This window comes from Heterodontus francisci, chromosome 13 (assembly GCF_036365525.1).
Source record: "Heterodontus francisci isolate sHetFra1 chromosome 13, sHetFra1.hap1, whole genome shotgun sequence".
NCBI classification, from domain to species: domain Eukaryota; kingdom Metazoa; phylum Chordata; class Chondrichthyes; order Heterodontiformes; family Heterodontidae; genus Heterodontus; species Heterodontus francisci.
This window is the reverse complement of record NC_090383.1, coordinates 18,294,933-18,312,105: the sequence shown is the minus strand read 5'-3', so window position 1 is coordinate 18,312,105 and position 17,173 is coordinate 18,294,933. Positions and strand designations below refer to the sequence as shown.

The following is a 17,173-nucleotide window of genomic DNA, read 5'->3' as shown; positions in this document are numbered from 1 at the left end:
GTTAACCTAAAAATAAAAACCGAAGGCACATCAGAGACCTAATCTGACAGAAGTGGATGCCAAGTCAAAGGAGGAGATATTGGGAGGGGTGACCAGAAGTCAGGTCAAAGGATTGGGTTTCAAGGAGGAGAGATAGCCATGGAGTCAAACCTTGGCACAAGCTGAAAAAATTTGGAAGAATAAGTAAACCTCTCAACAACATAGTGAAACCTGGGCACCTAGCAGCCTAAAAGGCTGCTGCCACTCATCACATCCATCTGATAGTTTGGGTCTCTCTGTGCAGGAAACATGAATGGCAGAAACATGGAACGTGTGCAGCTACGCTGGAATCTTTAGACACACAGGAGAAGTATTTCAGTAAAGCACTGGAACTGTACCAAAAAATGGACCTAAACAGGTAACCCATCTCTCCCTTGGAATATATTTCAGACTGTACTGAAACCCTTCCCACTGAACGAGCCCTGAATAGAATTTTGGCTAGATTTTTCTCCCAAGTCTTCAGACACGTCTAAAGCTGAGAGAAAACTAACAGAGGTATGCACCAGATGAGCTAAATAACTCATTTTCTGCTATTTCTGCACTTTCTTGTTACTACCAAAACTGAAGAATCTATGTCCTTTTTACCCATTTCTCAGTCGCCTCTCTCTCCTTGCCCCCTGATGCAGCTGCTTGTGCTCAGTCCTTCTATGTAATCAGAATAAATGTGATATCCGTTACTGTCCTAATGTTATACTGCAAAACATGATATTTATTTTAATTCAGCAATTTGTTTACTGGTGATTGACCATTCTTTTAAACATTATTCAGTGTGCTTAAGAAGTTTGATATCTTGCCATCGCCTAAGTATTATATGGTAAGTACTCACTGGTGTTTGTCCTTTTGAGCACCTCGTTTTTCTGCTGTGCTTAGCACACTTTGCTGTAATTCTTACTGTAACATTCTCACATTTAGATGGAGAACATTGAAAAGGCACTTGTGTCATTCTATGGGGTAACACCGAAGATTCAGTGCCTGAATCCAACTCGGGTAATTTATGCTTTCTGTTTGTGACCTGTATAGTTCTGATCAAAACCCGGTTTTGGGTAAATTATAGTTGCAACGAAGATTTTCAATTTTTTTTTTTAAACATTTGATTTATCTTATGGCTGTTTAAGGCAGAATATAAATCTGAATCATACCTTGTAGACAATGTCCCAGACACCACCATCACCATACCTGGGTATGTCCTGTCCCACCGGCAGGGCAGACCCACCAGAGGTGGCACTTCAGTGGTATACAGTTGGGAGGGAGTCTCCCTGGGAGCCCTCAACATTGACTCTGGACTCCATGAAGTCCCATGGCATCAGGTCAAACATGGGCAAGGAAACCTCCTGCTGATTACCACCTACCCGCCCCCACCCCCCTCAGCTGATGAGACAGTGCTTCTCCCCAATTGGAAGAAGCACTGAGGGTAGCAAGGGCAAAAAATGTAGTCTGGATAGGGGACTTCAATGTCCATCACCAAGAGTGACTCAGCACCACTAAAGACCGAGCTGGCAGAGTCCTAAAGGACATAGCTGCTAGATGGGGTCTGCGGCAGGCGGTGAGGGAACCAACAAGAGGGAAAAACCTACTTGACCTCATGCTCAACAATTTACCTGTTGCAGATGCATCTGTCCATGACAGTATTGGTAAGAGTGACCACCGCACAGTCCTGGCTTTCACACTGAGGTACCCACCATTGTGTTGTGTGGCATTGTGCAAAATGGGATAGATTTCGAACAGATCTAGCAACTCCAAACGGGGCATCCAAGAGGTGCCGTGGGCCATCAGCAGCAGCAGAACTGTATTCAACCACAATCTGTAACCTCATGGCCCGGCATATCCCCCATTACCATCAAGCCAGGGGACCAACCCTGCTTCAATGAAGAGTGCAGGAGGGCATGCCAGAAGCAGCACCAGGCATATCTAAAAATTAGATGTCATCCTGGTGAAGCTACAACACGGGACTACTTGCATGCCAAACAGCGGAAGCAGCATCTGATAGACAGGGCTAAGCGATCCCATAACCAACGGATCAGATCTAAACTCTGCTTTCATGCCACATCCAGTCGTGTATGGTGGTGGACAATTAAAACAACTGACAATAGGAGGAGGAGGAGGATCCACAAATATCCCCATCCTCAACAATGGGGGAGCCCAGCACATCAGTGCAAAAGACAAGGCTGAAGCATTTGCATCCACCTTCAAACAGAAGTGCCGAGTTGATGATCCATTTCAGCCTCCCCGAGGTCCCCGGCATCACAGCTGCCAGTCTTCAGCCAATTCAATTCACTCCACGTGATATCAGGAGATGGCTGAAGGCACTGGATACTGTAAAGGCTATGGGCTTTGGCAACATTCTAGCAACAGTACTGAAGGTTTGTGCTTCAGAACCAGCCGCACCCCTAGCCAAGCTGTTCCAGTACAGCTATAACACTGGAATCTACCCAGCAATGCCCAAGTATGTCCTGTCCAGAAAAAACGGGACAAATCTGACCCGGCCAATTACCAACCTATCAGTCTACCCCCGATTGTCAGCAAAGTAATGGAAGGGGTCGTTAACAGTGCTATCAAGCGCCACTTGCTCAGCAATAACCTGCTCACTGACGCTCAGTTTGGGTTCCACCAGGGCCACTCAGCTCCTGACCTCATTACAGCCTTGGTCCAAACATGGACAAAAGAGCTGAACTTCAGAGGTGAGGTGACAATGACTGACCTTGACATCAAGGCAGCATTTGAGAGTTTAGCAAAACTGGAGTCAATGGCATCAGGGAAAAACTCTCCACTGGTTGGAGTCATCCCTAGCACAAAGGAAGATGGTTGTGGTTGTTGGAGGTTAATCATCTCAGTCCCAGGAAATTACTGCACAAGTTCCTCAAGAGCCAACCATCTTCATTCAGCTGCTTCATCAATGACCTCCTCTCCATCATAAGGTCAGAAGTGGGGACGTTCTCTGATGATTGCACAATGTTCACCATTCACAACTCCTCAGATACTGAAGCGGCCTATGTCCATATGCAGCAAGACCTGGACAACATCCAGGCAATGATCATCTCAAACAAGAGAGAATCTAACCATCTCCCCGTGACATTCAATGGCATTACCATTGCTGAATCCCCAACTTGCAACATCCTGGGGGGCTTACCATTGACCAGAAACAACGCTTGTCCACCATCTACAAGGCACAAGTCAGGAATGTGATGGAATACTCTCCACTCACCTGGATTGGGTGCAGCTCCAACAACACTTAAGCTCGACACCATCTAGGACAAAACAGCCCACTTGATTGGCACCCCTTCCATCACCTTCAACATTCACTCTCTCCACCACCGACGCACAGTGGCAGCAGTGTGTACCATCTACAAAGTACATTGCAGTAACTCACCAAGGCTCCTTCGACAGCACTTTCCAAACTCGTGACTTCTACCATCTAAGAAGGACAACAAGGGCAGCAGATGCATGTTCCCCTTCCTAGTCACACACCATTCTGACTTGGAACTATATCGCCTTTCCTTCACTGTTGCTGGGTCAAAATCCTGGAACTCCCTTTCTAACAGCACTATTAGTGTACTAACACCCCATGGACTGCAGTGGTTCGAGCAGGCAGCTCATCACCACATTCTCAAGGGCAATTAGGGATGGGCAGTAAATGCTGGCCTTGCCAGCGATGCACACATCCCCCGAACAAAGAATAAAAAAAAAATCTTGCTCAGCCAGCCTAACTGTAGTCTGATGCAATATGAAGACTGATTAGTGTTGAGGGATTATTCCTGTACCAGAAGCAATAGGTCATGTTGATGGGATTGCAGGGGAGATTACACAGGAATCATTTGGTGTCTGCAGCAAGTTTTAATCACCCCAGGGAATTAAGGTTAAATAGTGATTTACAATTCAAAGATTTGGGTCTGCAATTGATGGCCAGTCTAGTTGAAAAGGCTTTGCTTGATTATAAATTACAAAGTTGTGATTTTAAACCCACTTCAGTACAGAGGCTATTTTGTTTTGTTTTAGAAAAGCGACAAGCTTGGAACTCAAATGTTTAACTTTATTTTTGTTCCACTTCCCCCAACCACAGGGAGAATCAGTGCAAGTGCTGGGCCAGATCGAACTGTGTTTCAACAAAGACTTTCAGCAGCTGAACTGCACAGAAGCTGCACCCAACATGCTCGACTCTGAAAATAACAGATGGCACAATACCTTTTCAGGCTTTTCTGTGTGTGACCGTGACCAGCCAATCTATTACCCTCCAATAGAACACCTGTACTGAGGGAGTGTGAGAAGGCACCCGTTAGTCCTGGTATTCTGCGCGGGAGAATACAGTACGTTCATGTTCTTAGTATCCCATGCAGAGCATGAGCTGTCAGTTTAAGTACAGTGCTGAAATTTAATATTGAAAAACAGTAGCAATGGACAGTGGGTTAGCCAACTTCTTAATGTCTCCAGTGTGAATTTCTAGCATTTAATGTCCTTTTTTTAAAACTCCATCTCCAATATCACTTTCACTAATACCCACTTCGATTTTTTTTCTCCTTTCTCAGCATGGAATTAAGACAAAAGATTTTAAAAATAGATTTTGTAGCTTAAATCTATATTACTGCCAAGGTAAAGTAAGATATTTTTCTAATTTTATAAAAGGCTTGTCTTGCTGTGTGGGTTAGATTAACCTGTATATTAAATAGTCACCAGTTTATTTTATCATGACATTTGGTGTTGGACTTGCAACACATTTAATCATGGTGCTGGTACTTCCAAACAGCAAACCAAAGAAACTGCTTCATCACGACAAGGAATGTATTGAGGTTTTCACCTTACAGCTTTAGTAAATTATAACGTTCGCTTGCTTGTTTCTCCTGATCTCCCACTCATCACATCAGGAGCCGAGACCACCTCTCTTGCTGTTCACCAACTGCAGCCAAGAGAGTGGATTGCCCACGTGAGCCCAGGCTTGCGTGCCTGAACTTTTAGCAGGCCTTGTCCTCCTGCTTCAAGGTGTACAAAAAAGGCTCACACATTACCTGACTCCCTACCCATGGGAAAGTGCTGGGTCTTAAACTAGGAGCTTCCTTACAACTGGTGGATAGTAGGTATATGCCCCCACCAGATGGCACATTCAATCCACCTCTGTGCTCTTTCACTAGAAGGTGAAGTCTCACCAGCTGTTGGTGTTGTGGCTGCTTTGGGAGATTTGAAATCTTAGATTACAGTATGAACTTTTTCTCTCTCTCGGGTTTTATTTGAAAGAGGTGAATACCTACCAGTCTCACTAGCCGGAGTCATTTCTCATCACCACTGTGATCATTTACTCAAAGATATTGGAGATCAAAGATGGGTTTTAAAGCTTTCAATGTACTTTTCTAATGAATGATTTAAATCAACCTCAAGTCACTATATGGCAGTTTCTAGATCAATTTTTTAAAATTGAGGCCTTTTTCTGTGACTTGTGTAACATTTCATTAAAATATAGTCAATATGCAATTCAGTAAATGATTAAAGAGTTAATTTAAAATAAAACTGAGTCTATTTTAAACTGAGGTGGTTAGTGGTGGATGATTTTGCAGTTCCTCAGTCAAGAACTTGCCTTTAACATAGAAAAACACAGTGAAGCATAAGCCAAAAAAAAAAAATCGATGACCAGCCAAAGGTGAGATTGGGAAAGATTTGCATCAAAAGCTTAGTTCCAAGAGGTGGGTTTTGAAAAGGAGATGCAGGGGATGTGAAGGAGCATAAATCATCTCTAGCATCAGGCACAGCGGTAAGGACAGGCAATAAATGCACACTGTGAGCAATAAAGACTTGTATAGTGAAACCTGTATATTAGACACCTTAGGGACTGGTATCAGTTTTCTTTTTTGCAGATGTCTTTTTTTTACAAAATGTTTATTGCATGTACTTCTGCAGGACCTTAACAGCCTTATTGAAATCCATGTATACTACATCTACTGCTTTACCCTCATAGACACATCTAGTCACCTCCTCGAAAAATTCAATCGAGTTAGTTAGACGCGATCTCCCCCTGACAAAGCCATGCTGACTATCCCCGATTAACCCCTGCCTCTCATATATACGTCATATCTCATATACCTGCAGTTGAGGAGAGTTGGGTAACCCCACTTATCAAAATAGAAAATGCCATCCTTCAACACTAAAATTCACAAACAATTCTCACCAGTGGAACTGGTGTAAGAGAAGCAAAGCTAATGACCAAAATTTCCTATATTGCAGATTTCTGAATGAGTAATTTAAAACACGCCCAAGATTTTGGGGGGTGGGGGGAGGAACTGAACCTACATCAATAATTGACACCATTGATGTTTCAGTAATCTTGAATGTGTAACACTGCTTCTGTAATCTTGCACCTCCAACATTAGGTTTTGATCTACCAGAATTCCCCCGCTTTTAGAATGGTCCCTGCAGATTGAAAGGGAGCAATTGTAACCCTGCTATTCAAAAGAGGGAGAGAGAAAATAGGGAACGAGGCCAGTTAGCCTGTCATCAGCAGGAAAAATTACTATTACTAGGTTCTTGGTAACAGGGCACTTAAATCATGAATGGGCAGACAACAGGCTTTATGAAAGGAAAGTTATGTTTGATAAATCATTAGTTTTCTGAGGTTGTAACTAGCAGGTGAATGAGGCAGAACCAATGGAAGTATTCGCTAAGGTGCCATAGAAGAGATATTACACAAAATTAAGAGCTCATTGGATTGGGGGTAATAGCATTGTTTGAGGATTATTTGACACAGAAAACAGTTGGAATAGGTCAGTTTCAGGTTGGCAGCCTCTAACAGGTGAGGTATCGGAAGGATCAGTACTTATGCTCAGCTATTTAAAATTTGTATCAATTATTTACATGAGGGGACCAAGATTAATGTATCCAAGTTTGCTGACAATACAAAGTTAGGTAGGAAAACAAGTTATGAGGATGCAGAGCCTGCAAAGGGTTAAGTGGGCAAGAATGTGGCAGATGGAATATAATAAGTGTGAAGTCATCCACTTTGGTAGGAAAAATGGAAAAGCAAAATATTTTTCAATGGTCAGAAACTGGGAAATATTGATATTCAGAGACAACTAGACGTTCTTGTACATGACTCACAAAGTTAACAGATACAGCAAGCACTCAGGAAAAGCAAATGGTATGTTGGCCTCTTATGAATGGATTAGAGTGCAAGAGTAAAGTAATTATACTGCAATTATATCGGCCCTTGTAAGACCACACTGGAGTACGGTATATAGTTTTGGTCTCCTTGCCTAAGGAAGCATATATTTGCCTTAGAGTGCAACAAAGATTCACTAGACTAATTCCTAGAATGGGGAATTGTCCTATGAAAGGTGATTGAGTAGACTAGCTCGATATTCCTTTGAGTTTAAAAAGTCTGAGGTGATCTCACTGAAACATATAAACTTAAGGGCCTTGACAGGGTAGATGTTAGGAGGATATTTACCCTGGCTGGGGAGTTTACAACTGGGAGTCACAGTTTCAGAATAAGGGGTTGGCCATTTAGGATCTAGATGAGGAGAAACGTCTTCAAAGAATTGTGAATTTTCCATCCAGAGAGCTGTAGATGCTCAGCCACTGTGTATATTAAGGACATAGATCTATAGGGAATCGGGCAGGAGGTGGAGTTGAGGTAGATCAGCCATGATCTTATTGAATGGCAGAGCAGCTTCAAAGGGCTACATAGCCTACTACTGCCCCTATTCTGTTCTTTAACACCATACTTCAGTAATCCTGGATCGTGCTTCAGTTCACAGTCTGGCATAGTAATTTCCTCAAAGTGATCAGCTCTCCACAGCTTAATTAGAAATGGACAAACAGATTAACAGGAAGACTAGATCAAGATTGAAGAAAAACTGATCATCGTATCAAAGAATCAGGGACAGTATTTTACTTTGGTACAGAACCAAATAATTTGCCAAAATTCCCATCAGTAGATACTTCACACAAGCACGAGATTAAATTGTCTAACTTATAACTGTAGGCAGTCAGTATAAATGTCATTTGTATACAATGATGGTAGCTCATCTGCCATCATTCACTACAGCAGCAGCAGAGTTTGATCACTCATCTATGAATTGTCTTCTGCACTCTCACTATTTTAAAACAATGAGATGCAATGCCAGTGATACTTTTTCTTGCATTAAGGTCATGATGTGTTATCAAACAATGTGATTATTACACAGCACTCAGTTTTTAGCTCTGTGGTCAAGGAGTGGACCCTTGGGAACTTGAATTCTGAAAACCACCCCATAAAAGAAAGTAGAGATGGAGATATAAGAGAAGAAAGCAGGCTCCCTTCAAACTGTTTACTATTCACAAAACCAACCAGTCTCTTAAGACTGTCAGAAATGGAAAGCTCCAGCCATCAACCAAAGAAGGTTCATCCAGAGTTGAGAGTTTATCATCTGGTGTTGCAGAAGATATTAGGGCCGTTTTCATCCCTGGGGTATTTTGCAACTTCAGCAAATTGAAGGAAGGCACAATCAAATGAAACAAAATGTTCCCAGCCATTTCCACTCTAAAAACGGGTCTTCCTCTTCCTTCCGGTATATTTTGTGTCATTACGAACAGTCCTGGGGAGGAGGGAGAATGGTTAAAAATCTACAGTGGTTGTGCGCATCAATCTTTAAACTGCATTCTATATCTACAGAAAAACAAGCATTCATAATGTCTCTTCAATTTACTTCAAAGTGAATTTTTAAATACTTGATGTAAACAGATATCCAAGCATTGCTGATTTGTAAACTAAAAGGAAAAAGGCAGGAGAATGGGATTGGAATGGACAGGGCCAGTTGGAATTCGCACTTGCATAACGATAGGCCAAATGGCCTCCTTCCATGCTGTAATTTGAATGATTGAGACAGAACTGGCCAACACTCCCTTTAAGCTGACCACTGAGCCAAGGAGAGGGGCAATTTCCATACATCCCACTGCCTCCACCAGATGATGCCAATTGAGATCAGGAGATGTTCTGTAAAGGAAATGGAGATGCTTGTGATTTACTGGGAAGATGCTTTTTTTCCCCCACCCATATCCCAGAGGAAGAGACAATGTCAAATCTCAGTGGGTGTGGAGTTCTACATTGGAATCCACACCAGAGGAGTGGTGTTTAATTAAGTTGCTCATTTTTAGAAGCAGTAAATTTCACTATGTTGTATTATGTAAGTTGCTTAATTTAAATTATCAGATGATTCTTTTTTGTGTAAAAATTGATATGAACCGATTGTATAAAAGTATCTGAAGGAGCAATTTCATCTCAGGATTGAGTGGCCTGCTTGCAGGAATGAGGAACAGAATGATATATGGTAAGAATGGGAGCATCCCAAGTCTCATTCATGCAGGAACACTGCAAGAGCGTACATGGTTTCTACCTAAATGATCTAAGAAGTTGAGCACACTGAACAAGTCAAGAGAAGAATGGGGAGATGACATGTTCACCATGCTGAGGTTTCTTGTTATACGCAGTAAACACCATGACCCCACCATCACCTCACCTTCCCTGACGCCTGCGACGCTCCTTCTTCTCCAGAATCCAGTCCCTGCTTCTCTTTGCAGGTTTCCCCTTCAAGTTTTTAAATCTCAACCTGCAGGCAGGAAATGGAGAGTTTCTTTAGATAATTGGAACTGTATTCAGCTGAGGCTTGAATGACCTCCTTCAGGGATTTAGTTTTAAAAATGTTGTTGTATTTTATTGCCTCTTTTATCTTCATGGCCCAGGCTTCTACCTCATCGACAATGAGCTTTTGTTTATCCAATGTGCTCTGCCATGAATTTTTCTGTACTTCCTCAGGGAGGGTAGAAATGAACACCAAGTTCTCCACTGGAGTGCTGGAAATGGAAAGGTGACAATCCTTCCCCACACCCAATCCTCCTCCAAATCCCCAAGCAGCAGAGGCCCAGGCATGGTTCCACAGGCCCTACATGTTGTCAGCCACTTTGCCAAGCGTTGATCTTGTCAACTTTAGAGAGTGAGAGCCAATGTGAGCAGCCAGACTTCACACCAACCATGACATCTGCCATTTAAATGACAGCCATGTCTGCAGGTTATTCAACTACTGCGACAGATCATATTGGGAGTCCAAATCTATCCCCATTTGACATCCACGTTCCAGTAGACATCAATCAGGCGAGGGAAATCGGGCTATTTAGTCCCCCACTTCCCACTCCAGGGATGTTATGTCTATTTATCATTCCCTTACTGCCTCCTGGCTGAGATCAGCTAATGTGGGACTGACCCAGGACCTCCTTAGCTCAAAACCACACACCTATCAGTACAATAACCCATTCCATGCAATTTGCTCTCTCCCGTCACCCCGCTGCCACAATTTTCTCCACTGAAGACACTGATTCATGCTCAAATAGCCCCCTTTTCTAGTAATTTGCCCAAGAGGACCTTCCTCGAGAGCGAGCTTAGAGACCGAGGAGTGAAACTGATCTTCGGCAAAAGCGTGAAATGGGCGAATCAGCACCCCCTTTACACCACACCTGAATTTCTTGATTTAGCTAGGAATCAGACATGATGTAAAACAGGCTTCTGATTTGCTGGGAGTGGCAGATGAGTGTTACAAGTGAGCCTGATCCTGTCCCAAACCCATATCCAGCTAAGCACTTTCAGGCAGGGACCACCGATAGTGATCAGGAGGGAGTTACCCAAGTGATTTTTGTCCCTCTAACTGGGGAAAGCTAGGGAACCAGTGTAACAAGTCCTGCCACTAATACCAATGAATTCTACTCTCTGCAATCAATTCTGGGCCCTTCTAGTTTGCATAGCTTCAGGATATGTGGCCGATTTCTAAAATGTGCTGCTGGCATTTAGTTGCCTTGAAGTGGTGGATGCAGGTCTTCTTGAACTGCTGCAGTCCATGTTCTGATGTTCACACAATAGTCAGGCAAGGAATTCTAACTGAACCACTGAGGGGAGCTTCATTTACTTATTTTACTCCTACGGCATCAAACCCACAAATTGTAAGAGGCAGGAAAATATGGTAGCCAGCAGCTCAGGGCTATCACAGCGATGTTTCTCAGTTACTATAGGTCTCTCAGTGACAGAGAGGGAGAGACTGTAACCCTCCCTACTTTACTGTGAGGGACCTGCATGGTCACACAACAATCACTAAACTCATGTATTAACATCTACAAAAATTAACACACAGTGCACAATCTTCTCGCAATTATCTAGTCTCTAAAATGTAGATTTTAGATATGTTGAAACAATAGCACCATAACTGATTACCTACAGGCCGGGGCACACACAAAGACAGGCAGTTGCTGGAAATGGAATAAAAATCTTAAGCTCATTTTCTCCCACAAGCAAGGAACAGAGGCTGTGACCTCTTTGATCAGTATGTCACATTGGGCATGCAATGAGCCACACAGCTGTTGTAGAAGCTCCATATTTGCAGTTATGTGCAGTTTGAAACGTGGGGCAGCCATGGATTAATTATTAATTAGTAGGCCATTTTACAGAATATTTACTTTTTTTGCTTTGTCTATTTGCAAGAGCAAGAAATAATTGGGAAGGGCAAACTAAATATGATCAAATAAAAATGCAATACTGATACCTGCAGAACATATTTCAGAACATTATTGGGATCAGGCAATTAGTGCAAGAGTCATGATGTGGGTACAGACATATTTCATTGAAAAATAAATTCTGCTTTTCCAGTCAGTTGAATGATTGGCTGGGGTTTGGTCCCACGCCCAGCAAATATTTTCAAGACTCGCACATTAAGAACCCTGCAGACGTGCCTACTTGTTCAAATTAAAGATGAGCTCTTCTGTTAATAGAGAGGCCTTTCTCATCATGACACTTCCATTAAGTCAGGCCAACCTTTCACTGAGGCTTAAACTGGATGGAGAACCAGGGCAAAAGAGAATCCCCAGTCAATGTGATCGTTGTTCTGTTGCTCTATTTCAGGCGACAGGTTTATAGAATTCTACAGCATAGAAACAGACCATTCGGCTCAACAAATCTGTGCTGGTGTTTATGCTTCAACACAAACCTCCTTTCACTTTACTTCACCTTGACCTACCACCGTATCTTTCTATTCTTTTCTCCCTGAGTTTATCTAGCTTCCCCGTAAATGCATCTATGTTATTCACATCAACTACTTCATGAGATAACCATTTCCACATTCTCACCACCCTCTATGAGAAAAGCTTCTCCTGAATTATTATTGGCTTTATTAGTGGCTATCATGTGTTCATGACCATAGGTTTTGGACTCTCCACTATACCTGGCATTTGTGAACTGCACTTGGCTCGTTGTCTCCTCTCCCTGCTGTGCTCCAAGGCCCTATACAGGGAAGGGGAGAAGACAATATAAAATTTAACACTGCTCTCACTGAAACGCGAATTCAATTTCATACTGAGATCACAAGGCAGAGGAAGCACTGGTGTCCATGAAAACATGGGCTTGCATGAACTGAGGCTGTGGGGGAGTGGGAAGGGGCACTTGGCAGAACAAGGGCAGGAGGGAGGGGCATGGAAGGAAGTCAAAGACAGAGTATGTTACAACGTGGGGGTGGGCAGAAATGTCAAAATTACAGCTAGGAGGGAGGAAATCTGTCAACACCATTACAAATCCCAGTTATTTAAATTCCAGGGTTAAAATGGAACGAAATAGTCACAAGATACAATTGAAAAAATGCTTTATAAATGATTTGTGCATGCCTCATCATTTAGAAAGAATCCCAAGCTCCGCACCTACCCATTGGTTTGCTATCTTGCCTGAATTGTAAAAGCAGAGCTTGCCAACTATGGCACTCAGGATTTTAAAAACAGCCCTTATCCAAATATAAACAGTGCCACAGACAGCTGGAGATTACTCAAAGCCACAAGCATTAAACAAAGCATTCGTTGAACAGCATCAAGCCGGCTGCAGCAGCAAGTTTCGAGTAACTTTCAGGGAATAAAAACAGAAACCCAAGAAATATACAGCAGGGCCTCACAGCACCTTAACAGATGGGTTGACATGTTGGGTGTGACAGTGTCTGTAAACAAAACATTACTCCCCATCTTTGCTCTTCAGAAATGCTGACTAACCTGCTATGTATTTCCAATAGTGTGTCCTTTTATTTCAGATTTCCTGGTTTGTTTTGCTCTTCCATACCCATCATTTTCAATAAGGTTAAATAGTTTTATCTTTAAAAGAGGCTTTATGTCAACAATGTGATTGAAGAGGCCACTATTATTTCAATTATTTAGATTACTACTCGTTATGTGGCCAACAAACAACTTACAGCCCTCTCCTCCCTCATTTCTGAATATAGAAATGTTTTCTCCTGATCAATTTACAATAAAATCATTGAGTATCCCAAGGGTCTCTCTAGTTATCTGATGTGTGTTGCAATCTCTAATCTACGTCACTCTACTTTAAATATTTGTAGCCAGAGTCAAGACGACAAGACTCCTCTACAGCTGCTCTCTGTAGCAATGCCTGAGATTTTTGGCTTTATGCATCACTTCACTGTATAACATGCAGCCACAAGGGCTACATATCATACATTTGAGCTCAATGTTCCAGTTAATCTGCATGCCTCCTAAAGTGGTGGATGGAACAGATCGTGGTGTTGAGTTAGAATTCAACACTGATTTGATTATGTTAACAGCCCTTTACAAATCTCCAGATACATGGAATTTAAACAAGACAAATCAGAACTAAAAACGCAAATAGGATGAAGACGGCTGGATTTGGTAGGCTAGATTTGTTGAGCTACAGCCCGTAGTTAGAATTCTGCAGCAGTGAATGAGCAGCCCAGCATTGTACCATGAGGGAGACTGGCATAAACGCAGCTCCAGTAACTTTACCCCAACATTACTCCCAAAGCAGGGAGGAGGTAAGTGCACGAGCACATAGAACTCAACATGGTCTTCAATACACACCTCATGGGAAAGTGAACTCGGAAGGATGAGAACCGAGGAAGGAGGGAGAGAGGGAACTAAAAGTTAGGAATAAGTCAGGAGACAGATGAATACTGAGGTCAGGAGTGGGTTTGGAGACATGGTACAGATAGGTGGAGAAAAGCTGTCAAAACCATTAGTTTTACCCCAGTGAATTAAAAATTTTTTCCCAAGAAGCGCCACATTGCAACCTTGAACTACAATCACAGAAACAAAATACTAACTTCCAACAACTTATATTTCGAAAGTGTCTTTAATGTAGTAAAATGCCCCAAGTCACTTATTCTTAGATTTATTCTTTACCTCTATTTTATTTATACTTAAGTTGAGGAATGTCAGCAGTGGATAATGAAACAATTCTCAGGCACATACCAGGCCAGATACTGATTCTCTGCCTCACGGAATGTGCTCAAGGCTTCACCTCAGAAGGTTTGTACCAGTAGCAATGTGGCATTTCCTTTCCTCAAACCCACCATCCTTATGACTAAGTGTGATTGACAACTTTGCATCAATTTGTAGCTAATTAATGGACAGTTGGTTGTCTGTTGGGTAAAGGCTACCCAGGCTCATTAAATGTAGGACGGTTACAGGCAGCAGAGAAACACATTTATCAAACATATTCATCAGTCTGAATCAGATTCAAACCCAATTCTCAGGTAAAAGGACAGAGCGAGAGTCTGCATACTTGGACATGTGGGAGTAATGAGGAATTACCTCAGGCTATTGGGTGAACTGACATTCGATACTCGGTTTGTTTAAACTGTACTGGCATGCGTTCCTGGGGTTAGGCTGTTCTATACTGTCTTCAGATCCATCTGCCCAACTGAAGCAGTCGGGCTGACAGAAAACTTGCCCCAGCAATTTCCCAACCTCTGCCCACCTCCCAACATCCAGCAGAAGGTAGGCTATTTAATGACTGCCCTGTCCAGTAGAAGGTTACGTTCGTTAATGGCTGACCTGTCCGGTCGAAGGTATGCTAGTTAATGGCCGACCTGTCCGGTCGAAGCTAGTTAATGACAGCCCTGACTGGTTTTATTTAATTCAGGAAACTTGGTGACTACCTTACCCCACTGCCAGCTCAGAATGTATAACGTGGATAGTTTATACAGCCAACAAATGCTGAATGAAAGTTAATTTTGACCAAATGTGGGACTTTGACTGCCAGTTTCCCCTCGTTGCAAGCAGTTTTTGCTTCAGCTGGGGTGCATCAGTTTATACAATGGATGCTGGAGGGTTTTTTTTATTTCCAAAATATACTTCATTCATAAAAATCTGTAAAAAATACATTACCAAACAGTTTCAAACAGCACCAAGTCAAAAATTACTAACAGTGCAAAGGAGATCAGTTTCCTTCAATACAATCATGAGTTGCCTCACAACCATTCCATTTCATTGTTGTGCCAGATACATTTTTACATTTACAGCACACAAAATTTTCCCGATACAGTTCGAGGGCTTTCCCATGGATCCAGCCCCCTCAGCTTGGTGGGGGGACCTCACACAGTGGTCTTTCCCCATTGAGCCTTTGCTGCGGCTGCCCCAAGCTTTAGTGCGTCCCTCAGCATGTAGTCCTGGACCTTGGAATGTGCCAGTCTGCAACATTCGGTCGTGGACAACTCTTGCTGGAAGACCAGCAAGTTTCAGGCAGACCAAAGGGCGTCTTTCACCGAATTGATAGTCCTCCAGCAGCAGTTGATGTTTGTCTCGGTGTGCGCTCCTTGGAACAACCCATAGAGCACAGACTTCTGTGTTACCGAGCTGCTTGGGATGAACCTCGACAAAAACCACTGCATCTCATGGATGCTGGAGGTCTTTGAGCACAAGCAGTGTGGATCAGACACAACCTGAAAACAGGTGTGTGAAACAGATATTGAAATTAAGTTTAAATTCAGATGTTATCTTAACTGGCGTTGTCTCTTGAAGGCCTATTGAGTTAAGGTCACAACAGCAGCAAACTCAAAGGTGTCAGGTTCCATTTCCACTCCCTGCTTCAAAAGCTGATCTCAGCAGAGATCTTTTGGGGTGTGGGGGGAGGTGCAGCAGGACATAAAGGGGCTCTGTGTCTCCAAGGATAGAGAGAGGCATTGGAGCTTCCCCATGAAGGTACACAGATATCAGGCAAGCCAACAGCAATGCAGAAGAGCTTTCTGACACTCATGCATCAGTGACCTCCAGGAACCAGTTCCCATGGAACCATAACTGAGAATCTGTAGCTTCAGGAGAGGCAACTTCGCTATTGCTTTTTTGAAATGGTGTTGGATTGATGTCCAGTTTGAGGGCAGATTGGAACTGTGGAACTGCAGCCACTGGCAAGTGCTGCAGTAAGATTGCCTTTAATTAATTTAACTGCGGAACCTGAACAGACAAAGACCTTCAGTCCCGTCTGCAGAAATTTGAAACCTGCTCACGACTGAAAGGACAGTCTTGCAATACAAAGCACCACCCAAGGATTTTTAGCTCTAACACAAGTACTTACAATAGTAAAGAGAAAGGAAATGCTAGGGCAGGATATTCAAGGTTTTGTCTTCATTGGTTGCATTGCAGTGTACCATGGAGGCTCAGGGACCCAGGTATCGTTTAAATCGATGTCCCCATTAATTTGCAAAGATCTCAAGTTGCTGATACGAACAGATCTGGCTGCTCTGATTTAGGGTTTATCTACCATTGAGGCTACAGCACTTAAAACAGGCCTATCCAAACCTCCAGCCCACAAACTAGTGGGCAAGAACCAGACATGGAAATAGAGGCGAGTCCTCTGGGCCCCCAGGGCTGGATCGGCAGGGATATGGATGGGTCACAGACTGAACGTCCTGAGCCTGCGGTTGCTGGGGAAAGAGTGCTTTTTGTTCAAAGTACTCCCCCTACTTCTCCAAACCCCCCTTGTTATAAAAGAACATTTTACTGTCATAATATTTTTAAATGCCAATGTTATTGCTAATGTAGATATTTTAAAAAAATCAATGCCAAGTCTGACGGCACAATTTCTGATCAATTTTCTTCACTTATTTGGGTCTGTTAATTGCTCGGACAACCTTGGGAGGAGCTCAGAGGCTGTGTGTAAAGACTTTTGCGTACAACTCAGTTGAAAATAAAAACTTTTCACTATGGAACAACACACGTACAATACAGGAACAGGCAGCATCCTCTAATACCCCAGTGAAATTAAATAGAATAATTACCATTGGCAGCTTTCCAGAAACTCCAACACATAAACATAGGAAGAATCTAAAAAAGAAAGTTAATAATCAGAACT

The 17,173-nt window shown here is 42.8% G+C and overlaps 2 protein-coding genes across 3 annotated transcripts in view; one reads left to right on the top strand and one right to left on the bottom strand.

Moving 5' to 3' along the window:
- The window catches only part of LOC137376255 (ribonuclease T2-like), a 22,602-nt gene extending 17,054 nt beyond the window's left edge, over positions 1-5,548 (top strand). For both annotated transcript variants that reach the window (XM_068044428.1, XM_068044429.1), the window contains exons 7-10: positions 284-397; positions 808-853; positions 952-1,026; positions 4,097-5,548. In XM_068044428.1, the coding sequence (XP_067900529.1) occupies positions 284-397; positions 808-853; positions 952-1,026; positions 4,097-4,288 (427 nt within the window). In that variant the 3' untranslated portion in view covers positions 4,289-5,548. The remainder of the gene's footprint in view (positions 1-283; positions 398-807; positions 854-951; positions 1,027-4,096) is intronic.
- bud23 (BUD23 rRNA methyltransferase and ribosome maturation factor) overlaps positions 4,046-17,173 on the bottom strand; it is a 27,068-nt gene continuing 13,940 nt past the window's right edge. The window contains exons 9-12 of the mRNA XM_068044427.1: positions 17,100-17,145; positions 12,255-12,313; positions 9,513-9,602; positions 4,046-8,591 (exon numbers count right to left, since the gene is read on the bottom strand). Coding sequence (XP_067900528.1) covers positions 8,537-8,591; positions 9,513-9,602; positions 12,255-12,313; positions 17,100-17,145 — 250 coding nt within the window. The 3' untranslated portion in view covers positions 4,046-8,536. The remainder of the gene's footprint in view (positions 8,592-9,512; positions 9,603-12,254; positions 12,314-17,099; positions 17,146-17,173) is intronic.